Raw genomic sequence first — 14,880 nt, 5'->3', positions numbered from 1 at the left:
ACCTCTTTATATCATTGCAAATGTACTTTTTTATATTGGTATGTATTTTGTATGGAAATGTATTGACTTCTGAGATAGTACGTCATGTTTGCGTTTTCAAACCATCTGGAGACAGGTAATCTCATGTTAATTAGACCTTTTCATCGCTGAGTGACCAACACGTCTGTTGAGCCTCTAAGCACAAGAGGGGGTAATTAGACTTGCTGGTAGATTTACGAAACAAATTATATACCACCGCAACAGGGATTTACATATCCAGTCTAATATTTTATCATTTATGTAATTATATCTTATGACTGGAATGGTGCACCTTTAACATGTAGAACAATTCAGATAAAGAAGCACTAGTGATGGAAGAAAACATGTCTGAAAAGGACACTCAGTAATGATCATATAATTGTTAAAATATACCTTTTATTAATTTAATTTAAAATATTCATCTAATGTTCCCAACATGAACCTAAGTATCGTTAGCAGCGAAATGATAAAAAAGAAGAGAAGAAAAATTGTGGAAAAGTGGAAAATAATAAAGATTTAAAATAAAGTTGTTATTAAATGGCAAAAAGTTGCCAAGCCTCACTATGTTGTTTGTATTCTATATAGTCTTAAATATGATTCAATAATTCAATAAAAGGTATATTTTAACAATTATATGATCCTTACTGAGTGCCCTTTTCAGACATGTTTTCTTCTATCCCTAGTGCTTCTTTACCAGTTCAGCGTAGCGTTGGGCTGTTATGGGACTCAAAATCCTATTCCTTCACCTTCCAAGTGAGCAATGAAGAAAAGCCCTTCACTCGCAGAGGTGTCTTGTCTGCTATAAACAGCTTGTATGACCCCTTAGGATTTGCAGCTTCTGTCACTATCCAAGGTAAAACCCTGCTCAGGGACCTAACCTGCAAGTCATCTGACTAGGCTGCCCCACTGCCTACACAGAAAAATTATCAGTGGGAAGAGTGGAAGAACTGCCTATCTGCCTTAACTAAGCATTATATTACGCGTCCATATGCTCCTGTGCCTTCTACAGTGGTAAAGAACAGAGACTGTGTGTATTCTCTGATGCTTCAGTTAAAGCAATAGCATCTGTTACATATCTTAAAAATGTGGACATAAAAGGGCAATGTCATATTGGGTTTGTTATGGGCAAAGCAAAGTTAGCACCACAACCAGAGCACACCGTACTCAGACTGGAACTTTGTGCTGCAGTAGTAGCTGTTGAGTTAGCTGAACTCATCGCATCTGAGTTGCCTATTGAGCTTACAGAAGCAGAATTCTACACAGACAGTAAAGTAGTGTTAGGCTACATTTGCAATGAGACCAAACAATTTCATGTCTATGTCAGCAATCGAGTGCTACGGATTAGGAGATCTACCAATCCAAAACAGTGGCACTATGTATCTACTATTCACAATGCTGCAGACCACGCTACAAGAGCTGTCATGACCAATTTTCCAGCAGACAGGCTTAGTACAGAACGTCCTTTTTCTAACATTGGTCTTGATGCATTTGGTCCCTGGACTGTCATCACCCGACATACAAGCAGTAAGCGCAGGGCAGTTGTATTCACCTGTACGGCTATCAGAGCTGTTCATATTAAAGTCATAGAATCAATGACACTTCAAGCTTCATTAATGCTCTTAGACGTTTCATTGCCATCCGTGGTCCTATAAAACACATCCGCTCCGACAGAGGCACTAACTTCGTTGGAGCAGCCAAAGAACTACAAATTTGCTCGAACATCGACACGAAAGGTGTGCAGAGATACCTTAGTGAACAGGGTTGTGCATGGACCTTCAACCCACCTCATTCTTCTCATATGGGAGGGACCTGGGAAAGAATGATTGGCATAATTCGCAGAATCCTTGATTCCATCTTCCTACAAGTAGGAACTGCAAGACTCACTCATGAGTGTTTAACAACCTTCATGGCTGAAGTCTCAGCTATTGTCAATGCTAGACCTCTGACTTCAGTTTCTAATGACCCAGAAGACCCATTCCTGTTTACTCCTGCCACTCTTCTTACCCAGAAAACTGGGACTATCCATGCGCCTCCTGGAGAGTTCAAGACCAAAGACTTATATAAAAGTCAATGGAGGCAAGTACAAAGTCTTGCAAACACCTTCTGGTACAGGTGGAAGAGACAGTACATCTCTACTCTGCAATCAAGGAGCAAGTGGCAAGTTGCCAAACCTAACTTAAAACCCAATGACGTTGTGCTCGCCAGAGATTGTCAATCACAGCGCAATGAGTTGCCTTTAAGTCTTCTCACTAAAACATTCCCAAGCAAAGATGGGAAGGTCCGTAAGGTCAAGGTCAAGATTTGCAAAATCCACCTAGTGGCCAGCCTGGTATTAACTTAGATTGAACTCTCAGGGGGGTATTCAATTGTTTCTTTTAACGCGCTAAAACAAAAAAAAACGAGCGCTCAAAAAAAACTTCATATTATACGGTAATTTTGCGCGCGTAAACAGTTAATACGGTACTTACTCGCTGCCAGCGGGCTGAATTTTAGCTCGCTGCTCAGGGAGCTGCGAGATGAAATTTAGCGAGTAATTACCGTATTAACGGTAATATTTTTAGAGCGCTCGTTTATTTTGGTTTTAGCGCGTTAAAAGAAACAATTGAATACCCCCATAGAGCCTCTATAGTTTAGTTTCCAATGCACCATGGGTAACTACAGGAGGTCACCATTTTAGATAGTACATGCTAAGAAGCAAGAGGTGCAGTATATCTCTCCCCTTAGCACAGCATCAATGGTAAGTTTGCTCCATAGTAATGCACTTTTGCCATGTTTTTTCATGTTTGCATTACAATACATTTGTTCATGTTGTGAATGTATTTCCTCATTTCTGTATAAGTTTTACCACTTGAATTATAACATTCTTAACTACTTGAATAAACAACATTGAAGTAGGAGTGGTTATGCTGTCTGTCTGATTATATTCAGGCTAAAGAGAAGATTATAGTGAGGACAGAACAATTGTCCTGTTTCATTACAATCACTGTCAATTATTATTATACAGAATGCTACACCCTCGTATTAGATAACATGACATCATTGTAACATTAGTGTATGTTATTTACACACATCTATAGATAAACAAGACAAAAACATTCTACATGAGCAATTCACTTTGTAAAATCAAAGCCTTTTTAAATAAATCTAATCCCAATATACACATATATATATACAGTATATATATATATATATATATATATATATATATAAAACTAGGATCCAAAGCAGTCGTGTATCACATAAAAAGGAAAAGATATTCCCATGTATAGAATGTATCCATGTGTATTAAAACCATCATTAAATGAACAAGTGGGTGTCACTAATAGCAGAACTTCAACTGTGCAGCACAAAAGCAGCTTTAAATTCAGTGACTTCCTTGATTTGCACAAGTGCACCTAGTTTCCACCAAGTTGCATGGGTTTACACAGTAATAAGGAGTGTCTGCAGAAGATGGTACATGGCAAGGACAGGACCTGGGAGGAGTGAGGGTGTTCTATACACAGTACAGAGTAAGCATACAGTGCACATTTCATTTTGCGGTTCAAGATGGCAATCGGCACACTCTCGCTGTTGTTTGCTGTGTGGAAGGTGCACAACCATTTCCAGGCTGCACAAGGACCTGAGTTTTGCACCAGCTCAGAGCTGGAAGAGATTACGTCTCATCCTATACATTAAATTGGATACATTTTAAACCTCCATATTAAACTCCAAACAATATAATAAAAAGGTTGACTGACAAAAAATTGCGACATGAAATATTCAAAAATGTATTTATTTCTAAGGCACCAGAATGGATTTGCCAACCAGCAAAATAAAATAATATGTACATAACCAATAAAAGTGTATACCTACAGGCAGCAAGCTTACACTATTATACCCTGCAAAATTACATAAAGAAAACACTTGGAAAGAGGGCTCTGTGTGGGAGTCAGCAGCATAGAGATGGTAATGGAGGCCAAAGGAGATGATACCATCACAGAGGGAAGAAGTGTAGAGGGAGAAGAGCAGGGGGACGAGAACAGATTATTGGGGGATGGTGACAGGTAGTGGGAGAGGAGGGAAAATAGAGACCCATAAGGAATGGATGGTGAAGTTGAACCATATAAGGGCAGATTGATGAAAGCTAATGAAGAGAAGGGATTGCTGGAGGAGAGGGTGGTCAATTATGTCTAGATCTGCAGAGGTCTAGAAAGATAAGCAGGATGAAAACATTTAGATGTGACCTTAGTGAGAGCGGTTTCATTGGAGTGGAGGAGGTAAAAACCAGATTGAAGACGATCAAGAAAGGGAGTGGGAGGAAAGGAAGATAGAGATATGGTTGTAGCCCCTATTACCAGTCCCTCTCATGATTATTTAATAGGTTTGCAGAGTGAATCAAATGCACTTTATAAATTACCGCAAATGGAAATTGATTCTCCCCTGTGTGGATATTATAATTATTAAACAAGTTAACTTGTCTATGCTCTATTCAGTGCCAAGTGACTTCCTTGTGTGACTTCTCTGGTGAGTAAGAAGTGTTATCTCTTGTTTAAAATATTTGTTACATTCAGAGCACATAAATGGTTTCTCTCCTGTGTGATGGCTCTGATGCCTAACAAGGTGTGAATCAGTGTTAAAACACTTGTTACATTTAGAACATGAAAAGGGCTTCTCTCCGGTGTGAATCATGTGGTGTCTAACAAGGTTTGACTGCTGTTTAAAACATTTGTTACATTCAGAGCATGGAAATGGTTTCTCTCCTGTGTGAATCCTCTGGTGCATGATTAATTGTGAATTGGTACGAAAATGTTTGTTACATTCAGAGCATGAATATGGTTTTCTCCTGTATGAAACCTCTGGTGTAGGATTAAGTGTGAATTGGACCCAAAACATTTACTACATTCGGAGCATGAAAATGACGTATCTCCAGTGTGAATCCTCTGGTGACTAATTATGTGTGATTTCTCTTTAAAACATTTGTTACACTCAGAGCATGAATATGGTTTTTCTCCAGTGTGAATCCTTTGGTGTTTAATAAGGTGTGACTTCCGTTTAAAACATTTACTACATTCAGAACATGAAAATGGGGTTTCTCCTGTGTGGATCCTCTGATGTATAACAAGATCTGACTTATGAGTAAAACACTTGTTACATTCAGAACAACTAAACACTTTTTCTCCTGTGTGACTCCTCTGGTGTAGGATTAAGTTTGAATTGGTACTAAAACATTTGCTACATTCAGAACATGAAAATGGCTTCTCGCCGGTGTGATTCCTCAGGTGTATGTTCAGCTTTGACTTACATGTAAACATTTTATCACACTCAGAGCACTGATATGGCCTCTGTCCTGTGACACTCATTGTGTGTTTAATGAGTAACAAGCTATAGAAGGCTGCTTCTGTTCAGATAATTAAAATAGCTTTTGTGAATCCTCAAGTTTTATAAGAGCTGACTTCTGTAGTTGATATGACTTGTGGGTCACTCAGATATTCAGTATAAAATGTTGTTCTATGGGTGTCCTCTTCTGCTGCTAGAGGGAATCCTGCTCATTAATCCACCTGTTAAAAAATATATATTTTATACCAAATTCATATGAATGTAAAATTTTTCCCTTGATTGTAATCTTTTGAGAATGGATTGTACATAATTAAGACATTTTGATTATTTCATCTTGGAGTACATTCTGATTTCAGACATATATATATAGTAAAAAGGAAATATTAAAACAAAAAGGCACCCACTAGTGTAGTAATGTCCAAATCAAAACTGACAACATCCCAAAATATGCTCAAAAACACAATGTGAATCAGCCTCATACCAATGTGCATAACATGAATCAGGTTTATCTGATTATCTATTGAGAGATTCTAAAGCTCCTTCCTGGTGTAGACTCCAGATCAAAAGTTATACATTCAAATAGAAAAGGAATACAAATAGTGTAATATGTTCTGGATAAATGTAATCATAACATAGTAGTAATACATATATAATGGGAAAAACAAATCAAACAGTGAAAATGAGATCATATTTGTATAATTAACTGAACATTCACTCAATGAATTATTGTTCCCCTCTTTGATATTTAAATGAACATGAAAGTTTTAGTGCTGAATTAGTTTACCAAAGTGCTCGTGTAAATATCCTCTATAATCCCATAGTACTAATAGTGAATATATTAATATATATTAAACATTTGATACCACAGCACTGATAGAGAAAAATTGCACACATGACACCACAGTACTGATAGAAAAATAATTCACAGTAGTGTACTCTTATAATTATATGTATGATTGTTGGATTGCAATACTAGCTATATAAATATTACTAAGACAAGAATACAAACAATTATAAATCACAAAATCTGCAATCACTTCTGTATGGATCAATATATTCTAATGCATAATATAGTTACCTTACTCTGTAGATTTCTCCTTCAGTCTCTTTTCCTCCTGCTCATTCTTACTGTTCCATCCTTCCAGGTCTCCAGCCACCAACTAACACCAGCCTGTTACAGCCTATTTATAGTCATTCCTCCCCATCTCTCTTCAATAGTTCCCGGGATGAACAAAACTTATTCTCACACTAATTTTCTTCAGTTGAAATTTAAATTAGTCTCCATTAAATAGAATTTTTTCACCAGAGCAACTTCAGTTTCTCCTGTATACCTCCTTGACTTGTAAATGAGTTATAAACATTCTTAAGGTCACTTACAACAAAGGAACATTGTAATACAGCCTATTTATATTCATTCCTCCCCAATTCTCTTCAATAGTTTCTTGGATTACCAAAATTTATTCTCACACTATTTGTCCACAGATGAAATTTAAATTAGTCTCTCCAAAAATTAAATTATTTAATCACAGCAGCTTCAGTTTCTGGTGTAAACCTCCTTGACTTGTAAATGAGGTATAAACATTCCTAAGGTCACTTACAACAGAGGAGAATTGTAATTAGATCTTGGCTGGTGGTAACATCTTGCTTTCTAATTAGATCACAGCAGTCTCTGACATCCTGTTATGTCAACATATGGAACTTTTGTTTAAGATTCTCCTATTGTCTAGCCAAAGAGAGCCACAATCTTCTCTTTTGCTCAGTTTTAGCTAGTTTGAGGTGATTACTGACTCCACACATCTCATGTAGTCTATAATGTTTTAGAAACATAATAACTAATATTATTGTGAAGTATAATAATATATAAGAATACTGTGAAATTAGGATACAGGTCATACATTTACTAATAAGATACTCAGGTGTTTACCTCTCGGAAAAACTTGTGACAGCAGCCAATTTATTGGTTAGAGGGAGACCAGTGTCAGTATCTAGTCTCTGAACATTTGGAACGAGTGCTGCCAGGATTTGAAGAAGTATCAATCATATTCTAAATATTTCATACATTTACCCTGTACTAGCTGAACAGAATAAACAAAGAATCATACATGCATTTATGTTTAAGACAATGGCGGAATACGTTAAAATAAATATGGTCATATATTGTTTGAACGAATAATCTATAACAATAGGTTATAACAATTTGAATGATTTAGAAATATGTGAATATTGAAGAAGAGATTCAGGAATTGATTATATGATATAGGGAAATAGTCCTAATTATTATATTTTCAATAGACACAAAAAAATATGAAATCAGATCAAATCAATTCTTCCCTTTGACATTTTTATATGGTTCACTATTCTTCTTTCTGATACACCTTCTTGACTATTAATTGTAAATTATGTTGCTGCTTTTAGACTAATTAATGTTCAGTGGGGGATTGAACATTTTAACATTACCAAAATAATTATATACGTTTTATATTTTTATATTTCCCAGTATAAGAGTGGGCCTCTACATATAATAAATAGCACTTTCCTCTGCTTTGTATACATTAGTATGAAGATCAAGAAAGTAGCAGGGTAAGATCATTCTGGTGGATACACTGAGGTTGGTTGGGTCCTGGACTTATAAGGAAGTGGAAGGTTTTAGAGATTCAAAGTAAGTTTTTTAAGGTGGATGACAAAGGGGGTAAGTAATAAAATTGGAGGTTCCCAAAGAGAAGAAACTGAGCACAAGAGGGCAAAATAGAATAGTTACAGCTTTGCTCAGTGAATGTTGACAGAACCTGTGCAAGTGTCCGATCTGCTCAGTAATATCACCTCACTGCTTACTGAGAACTATAAATACAGCTGCATTAGTGTGAGAAGCAGCGGTACATTTTATGTACTTCCGAAAATGTAAATAAAAATGAGAGAAGACCACCCAGCAGACCAATAGTTTCAGGTCTAGACAACCTAACGGAGAAAGCTAGTATATATGTTTACACCTATTTGAGAGAATTTGAATTCTCCTTGCCTTCATATGTACGAGACACCTTAGATGTCCTTAGTAAAATACAACATATCACAGTACATGAGAACACTTGGTTATGTACATGTGATGTGGAGGCTCTTACACTAGTATTGAGCATCAAAAAGATTTAGAAGCTGCCAGACAATTGTTTGAGACCAAAGTGAGAAATGAACGTAATAGCTTTGTTCTAAACCTATTAGAATTTGTCCTGACAAAGAACTTTTTTTACATTTGATAACAAGTTCTTCTTACAGGTGAGGGGCACGGCAATGGGGATGACTTGTGCCCCAAGCTATGCCAATCTCTACATTGTGTGGTGGGAAAGAGAGATAGTGTTCACCACCGAAAATGAGATGTACACACGGCATGTTGTTTTATTTTTAAGATTCATAGAAAGGAGATAAGGAGATTCTCATAAGATTTATTAACCATCTGAATGTCAATCAAATGAATCTTAAACTCACTTTTGATATCAATTCTGAGAAGATAACCTTTCTAGACCTTACAATTTTTGTTACAGATCAGAAAGAACTTTCTAGTGACATTTTTAGTAAGAAAACAGCAACAAACAGCATCTAGCTCTCATCTCCCTTCTACAATTCGTAGTATCCCTAAAGGAGAATTTCTCCGTATGAGAAGAAACTGTGGTGATTTAGCTACTATTGACAAAAGAGCTAAGGAGTTACGTGAAAGACTCCTGAAAAGAGGGTATAGCCATAATTCGATCAAAAAAGCATATAGAGAAACTAGAACTATTAAAAGAGATTCTTTAGTCTTTCCACAAAGACAACATAAATCAGAAAATACAATCATTAGATTTGTTAGTACCTTCAACAATCAGTGGCAGCAAATTCAATCTATCCTACAAAAACATAATCACATCTTGAAATTAGATCCAGATCTTCAAGAGATAATGGGAAACAGAATACTTACCAGCTGGTGGAGGAAATCGAAGAATCTACATGACTTATTTGTACATAGTCATTTTCAGGACAATTCAAAACAGATGACAATTAGAAAAACAATAACTGGATTTTACCCTTGTGGGAAATGTAAAGTCTGCAAGTATACAAAGAAGACCCACCAATTTGTGGATAAATTTGCTAATCACCACACCATTGAAAGCTTTTTAATTGTGACACACAAGGTGTCATATATTGTCTCACCTGTCCTTGTGAGTTAAGCACTATCAGGATGACTAGCAGACCTTTTAAACATCGACTGCTAGAACATGTAGGCAACATTCTGAATGCCGAACAAGATGCCAAGATAATTAAAACTTTTACTTCATTAGCCAGACATTTCTTAAAGGCACATAACAACAACCCAAAATACTTAGTAGCTTATGGAATGGAAAAAAGAAATCTTGGAACTAGAGGTGGCGATATTAAACAGACGTTGTTGAAACATGACGCGAAAATGATCTTCCTAATGGGGACAATTTATCCTAAGGGATTAAATGACAACAATAATTATACAGCTTTTCTCTGATTGATGGAGTGATATAATTAGATCCAAATGGATTATCATATGGATCCTCACTGTATTTCATTTGCTAATACTGATACATTTAGGTGGAACCACAGCCATAATAAATTATGTAAGGGACCATTATGCAGAATTTTTATTTCACTTTAACTGCCAATATTAATATATCTGGGTGGAACTATAGTTACATAATGAGTTATAAATATAAAAATTCAATAAACTCTTAATAATTTAGTTACAATTATATATAATCTACACTATTTAGTGTTTTGTAGGGAGACATATATAAGAGTATACTTAATTTGAATTTATGTAATTGTTAAAATAAGAAAAATTTCATTATTATTATAATATAGTTTTTGTCACTTAATATCACATAAAACTAATATAAAGAACAAAAAAATGAAAAGTAATAAATTAAATAATATAAATAAAAACTAAAAATGTAAAAAAAATAAAATAATAATATATAAAAATAAATATTAATTAATAATAAAAATAAAAAATAATGAATAATTAATTTAAAAAAATTAAATATAAAAATAGTCAAAAATATTAACAATTATTGCACAAATTAATGAATATGTTATAACAAAATAACACACTATTAATATTAGTCACATCATCACTTACCTCACTTTGGATATAACAATCCCTTATTATAGTTTCATTTGGATACTTTAATACCTTATCTTCAACACTTTTTGGCATCATAGCACTTTATTTATACATTATTTTCACTTTATTTTCTTTTTTGTTTTAATTTGATTCATAATTTTATTATGGTACATATCTGAATTCTATATCACCAAAAACAATATCTAGATCTAACTCACCGATCTTTAGTGATCGTGATTAATTATGGCTTACTTGATCATCTATGATTAAGATCTGCTAGTAGCAACTATAGTAAATCCCGTATTATTAAGCCGTATTATTAAGTTTATTTATTATTCCGTTCCTTATTATCGGCAATGCAATGCATTTGGACCAATAGAAATCCGAATGGGAGGAGTTCGGATTGTAACCATCAGAGATTGGCTGTATATTATGCCAATCACTTTGATAACACTCTTTCTGATAGGTGGAGACACCCTCATGTCATGAGGTTAGCCCAACACTGACAGTATTTATTAACCATCAGAACAGTCTCTCGGCTTGCCTTGAATAAGCACACAGCGAAACGCGCGTCGTTGTATCGATGGGTGCACTAGATTATACTTGACTAAAGGGGAAAGAAGAAACGAGAAATTGCTCCAGCAAAACCAGAGATAGTCTAGAGCTTTTTGTAGGCAGATAGTTAGCCGCCGCTGTATAATTGAAAGCTGTTTGAGAGTATAATTAATAATACTGGCGCCACTACCACTACATATCTGGAAGCTGATTGAGAGTATAACAAACAATACTGGCACTACCACTACATATCTAACAAATAAGACTATCTTTTACCTGATGTGGTATATGGATCTAAGATGAATGGGAGCTAATTGAGAGACTAGCGAGTAATATTGATGTTACTGCTATATATAATCACGAGACCATCCACATCAGATGTGTAATATAAAAACTATGACTCGCTCCAATAAATCCTAGTTAGTGTAGAGCCTCTCTAGGTAGATAGCAAATCATCTCTGTGTATTACTAAAGCTGAACAAGAGAATAGTGAATAACACTGGTGTCATTATCATATAAGAATTAATGAGATTATTCACAGCCAATGTATTTGGAGATATGAAATGTGGGTATTACTCTAACTCTATTATATATTATACTCCCCATTATATGAAGGCAAGTTACCTGGTGCACCCAGTCACTTTTAATTACACACAGTGATTTTTTGAAGATATACATTTATATATCGCTGATTTAATCTAAACAATAAAAGTTACGTTTTAAAAGTTAATATCCTTTAATATTGAGAACCAATGTGCACCTATTTATTTCCTTTCAACTTTGTTGAAGATTGTACATGGCAAGGAGAGGACCTGGGAGGAGTGAGGGTGTTCCGCACACAGTACAGAGTAAGCATACAGTGCACATTGTTTTGCAGAGACGAAATTTCATTTTGTGGTTCAAGATGGCCATCGGCACACTCTCGCTCTTGTTTGCTGTGTGGAAGGTGCACGATCATTTCCAGACTGCATAAGGACCTGAGTTTTGCGCCAGCTCAGAGCTGGAAGAGATTACGTCTCATCCTATACATTAAATTGGATACATTTATAACCTCCATATTAAACTCCAAACAATGTAATAAAAAGGTTGACAGACAAATAATCGTCACATGGAATATTCAAAAAATCCTTTATTTCTAAGGCACCAGAATGAGTTTGACAACCAGCAAAATAAAATAATATGTACATGAGCAATAAAATTGTATACGTACAAGCAGCAAGCTTACACTATTATACCCTGTAAAATAACATAAAGAAAACACTTGGAAAGAGGGACTTACGTGGGTGTCAGCAGCATAGAGATGGTAATGGAGGCCAAAGGAGCTGATACCATCACAGAGGGAAGAATTATAGAGGGAGAGGAGCAGGGGGACGAGAACAGATCCATGGGGGATTCTGATAGGTAGTGGAATGAAAAAACACTTAGATGTGACCTTAGTGAGGGTGGCTTGATTGGAGTGGAGGGGATAAAAACCATATTGAAGAGGATCAAGAAAGGGAGTGGGAGGAAAGGAAGATAGTGATATGGTTGTAGCCCCTATTACCAGTCCCTCTCATGATTATTTAATTGGTTTGCAGAGTGAATCGAATGCACTTTGTAAATTACCTCCACTGTGTGTAAGTGACATGGACACTTTAAATGTGCTACTGGTTTAAAATAAGAACATAATAAAAAACATTCAACTTCATTAGTATCTTAATAAACCACAAGACACCTCGGGACTTCTATGTCATTGTTGGTTGATATACAGTTGCTCTCGATTACAGGGAGACCATCCCAGCGGAAAAATTCTCAATGTTAGTCGTTCCAATCTAAAAAATATTTGATTTTACATACAACATTTGCCACATCCAGTAAATGAAAATTGATTCTCTCCTTTGTGAATATTATAATGATTAAACAAGTTAACTTGTCTATGAAACACATGCTCTATTCGGAAACAAGTGACTTCCTTGTGTGACCTCTCTGGTGAATAAGAAGTGTTATCTTTTGTTTAAAACATTTGTTACATTCAGAGCACAGAAATTATTTCTCTGCTGTGTGGCTCCTCTGATGCCTAACAAGGTGTGAATCAGTCTTAAAACACTTGCTACATTTAGAACATGAAAAGGGCTTCTCTCCGGTGTGAATCATGTGGTGTCTAACAAGGTTTAATTTCTGGTTAAAACATTTCTTACATTCAGAGCATGAAAATGGTTTCTCTCCTGTGTGAATCCTCTGGTGCATGATTAAATGTGAATTGGTACGAAAATGTTTGTTACATTCAGAGCATGAATATGGTTTTTCTCCTGTATGAAACCTCTGATGTAGGATTAAGTTTGAATTGGACCCAAAACATTTACTACATTCGGAGCATGAAAATGACTTCTCTCCAGTGTGAAGCCTCTGGTGACTAATGAGGTATGATTTCTCTTTAAAACATTTGTTACACTCAGAGCATGAATATGGCTTTTCTCCAGTGTGAACCCTCTGGTGTCTATTAAGGTGTGACTTCCGTTTAAAACATTTACTACATTCAGAACATGAAAATGGGTTTTCTCCTGTGTGGATCCTCTGATGTTCAACAAGAAGTGACTTGGAAGTAAAACACTTGTTACATTCAGAACAACTAAACATTTTTTCTCCTGTGTGACTTCTCTGGTGTATGATTAATTTTAAATTGGTACTAAAACATTTACTACATTCACAACATGAAAATGGCATCTCGCCTGTGTGAATCCGCAGGTGTATAATCAGCTGTGACTTCCATCTAAACATTTTATCACACTCAGAGCATTGATATGGTCTCTCTCCTGTGAGACTCATTGTGTGTTTAATGAGTAACAAGCTATAGAAGGCTGATTCTATTCAGAAAATGAAAATAGCTTGTGTGAATCCACAAGCTTTATAAGAGCTGACTTCTGTAGTCGATATGACTTGTGGGTGACCCAGATATTCAGTATAGAATGTTGATCTATGGGTGTCCTGTTCTGTTGCTAGAGGGAATCCTGCTCATTAATCCACCTGTTAAAAAAAATATATATATTTTATACCAAAATCATACGAATGTAATATTTCCCTCTTGTTTGTAAGCTGTTGAGAATGGATTGTACATAATTAAGAAATTTTGATTTTTTTTTATCTTGGAGTACATTCTTATTTCAGACATATATATAGTAAAAAGGAAAGATCAAAACAAAAAGGCGCCTAGTAGTGCAGTAATTTCCAAATCAAAACTGACAACATCCCAAAGTATGCTAAAAAACACAATGTGAATCAGCCTCACACCAATGTGCATAACATGAATCAGGTTTATCTGATTATCTCTGGAGAGATTCCAAAGGGCCTTCCTGGTGTGGACTCCAGATCAAAAGTTATACATTCAAATAGAAAAGGAATACAAATAGTGTAATATGTTCTGGATAACTGTAATCATGAGATAGAAGTGATACACACACAATGGAGAAAACAAATCCTGTGTATCTGATTTATAAAAGATTAAATGAGGAATCACTCAATGAATCATTGTTCCCCTCTTTGATATTTAAATGAACATGAAAGTTTTAGCGCTGAATTAGTTTACCAAAGTGCTTGTGAAAATATCCTCTATAATCCCATAGTACTAATAGTGAATATACCAATATATATTATACATTTGATACCACAGCACTGATAAAGAAAACTTGCACACATGACACCACAGTACTGATAGAAAAAAAAATTCACGATAGTGTTCTCTTAATATTATATTTATGATTGTTAGATTGCAATATTAGCGATATAAGTATTACTAAGTCAAGAATACAAACAATTATAAATCACAAAATCTGCGATCACTTGTATATGGATCAGTACATTCTAATGCATAATATAGTTACCTTACTCTGTATATT

General features: G+C 35.3%; 1 protein-coding gene across 1 annotated transcript; it reads right to left on the bottom strand.

Moving 5' to 3' along the window:
* Positions 1-4,482: 4,482 nt before the first annotated feature.
* On the bottom strand, positions 4,483-13,813 carry LOC142150618 (uncharacterized). The gene is given in 4 exon segments (XM_075205818.1): positions 4,483-4,844; positions 4,847-5,395; positions 7,400-7,409; positions 13,070-13,813. Coding segments are annotated over 4 exon segments (1,665 nt in total).
* Positions 13,814-14,880: the final 1,067 nt, after the last annotated feature.

The sequence above is a fragment of the Mixophyes fleayi genome, chromosome 4, assembly GCF_038048845.1.
Source record: "Mixophyes fleayi isolate aMixFle1 chromosome 4, aMixFle1.hap1, whole genome shotgun sequence".
Lineage (NCBI taxonomy): Eukaryota > Metazoa > Chordata > Amphibia > Anura > Limnodynastidae > Mixophyes > Mixophyes fleayi.
This window is presented reverse-complemented; position numbering and strand designations above follow the sequence as displayed.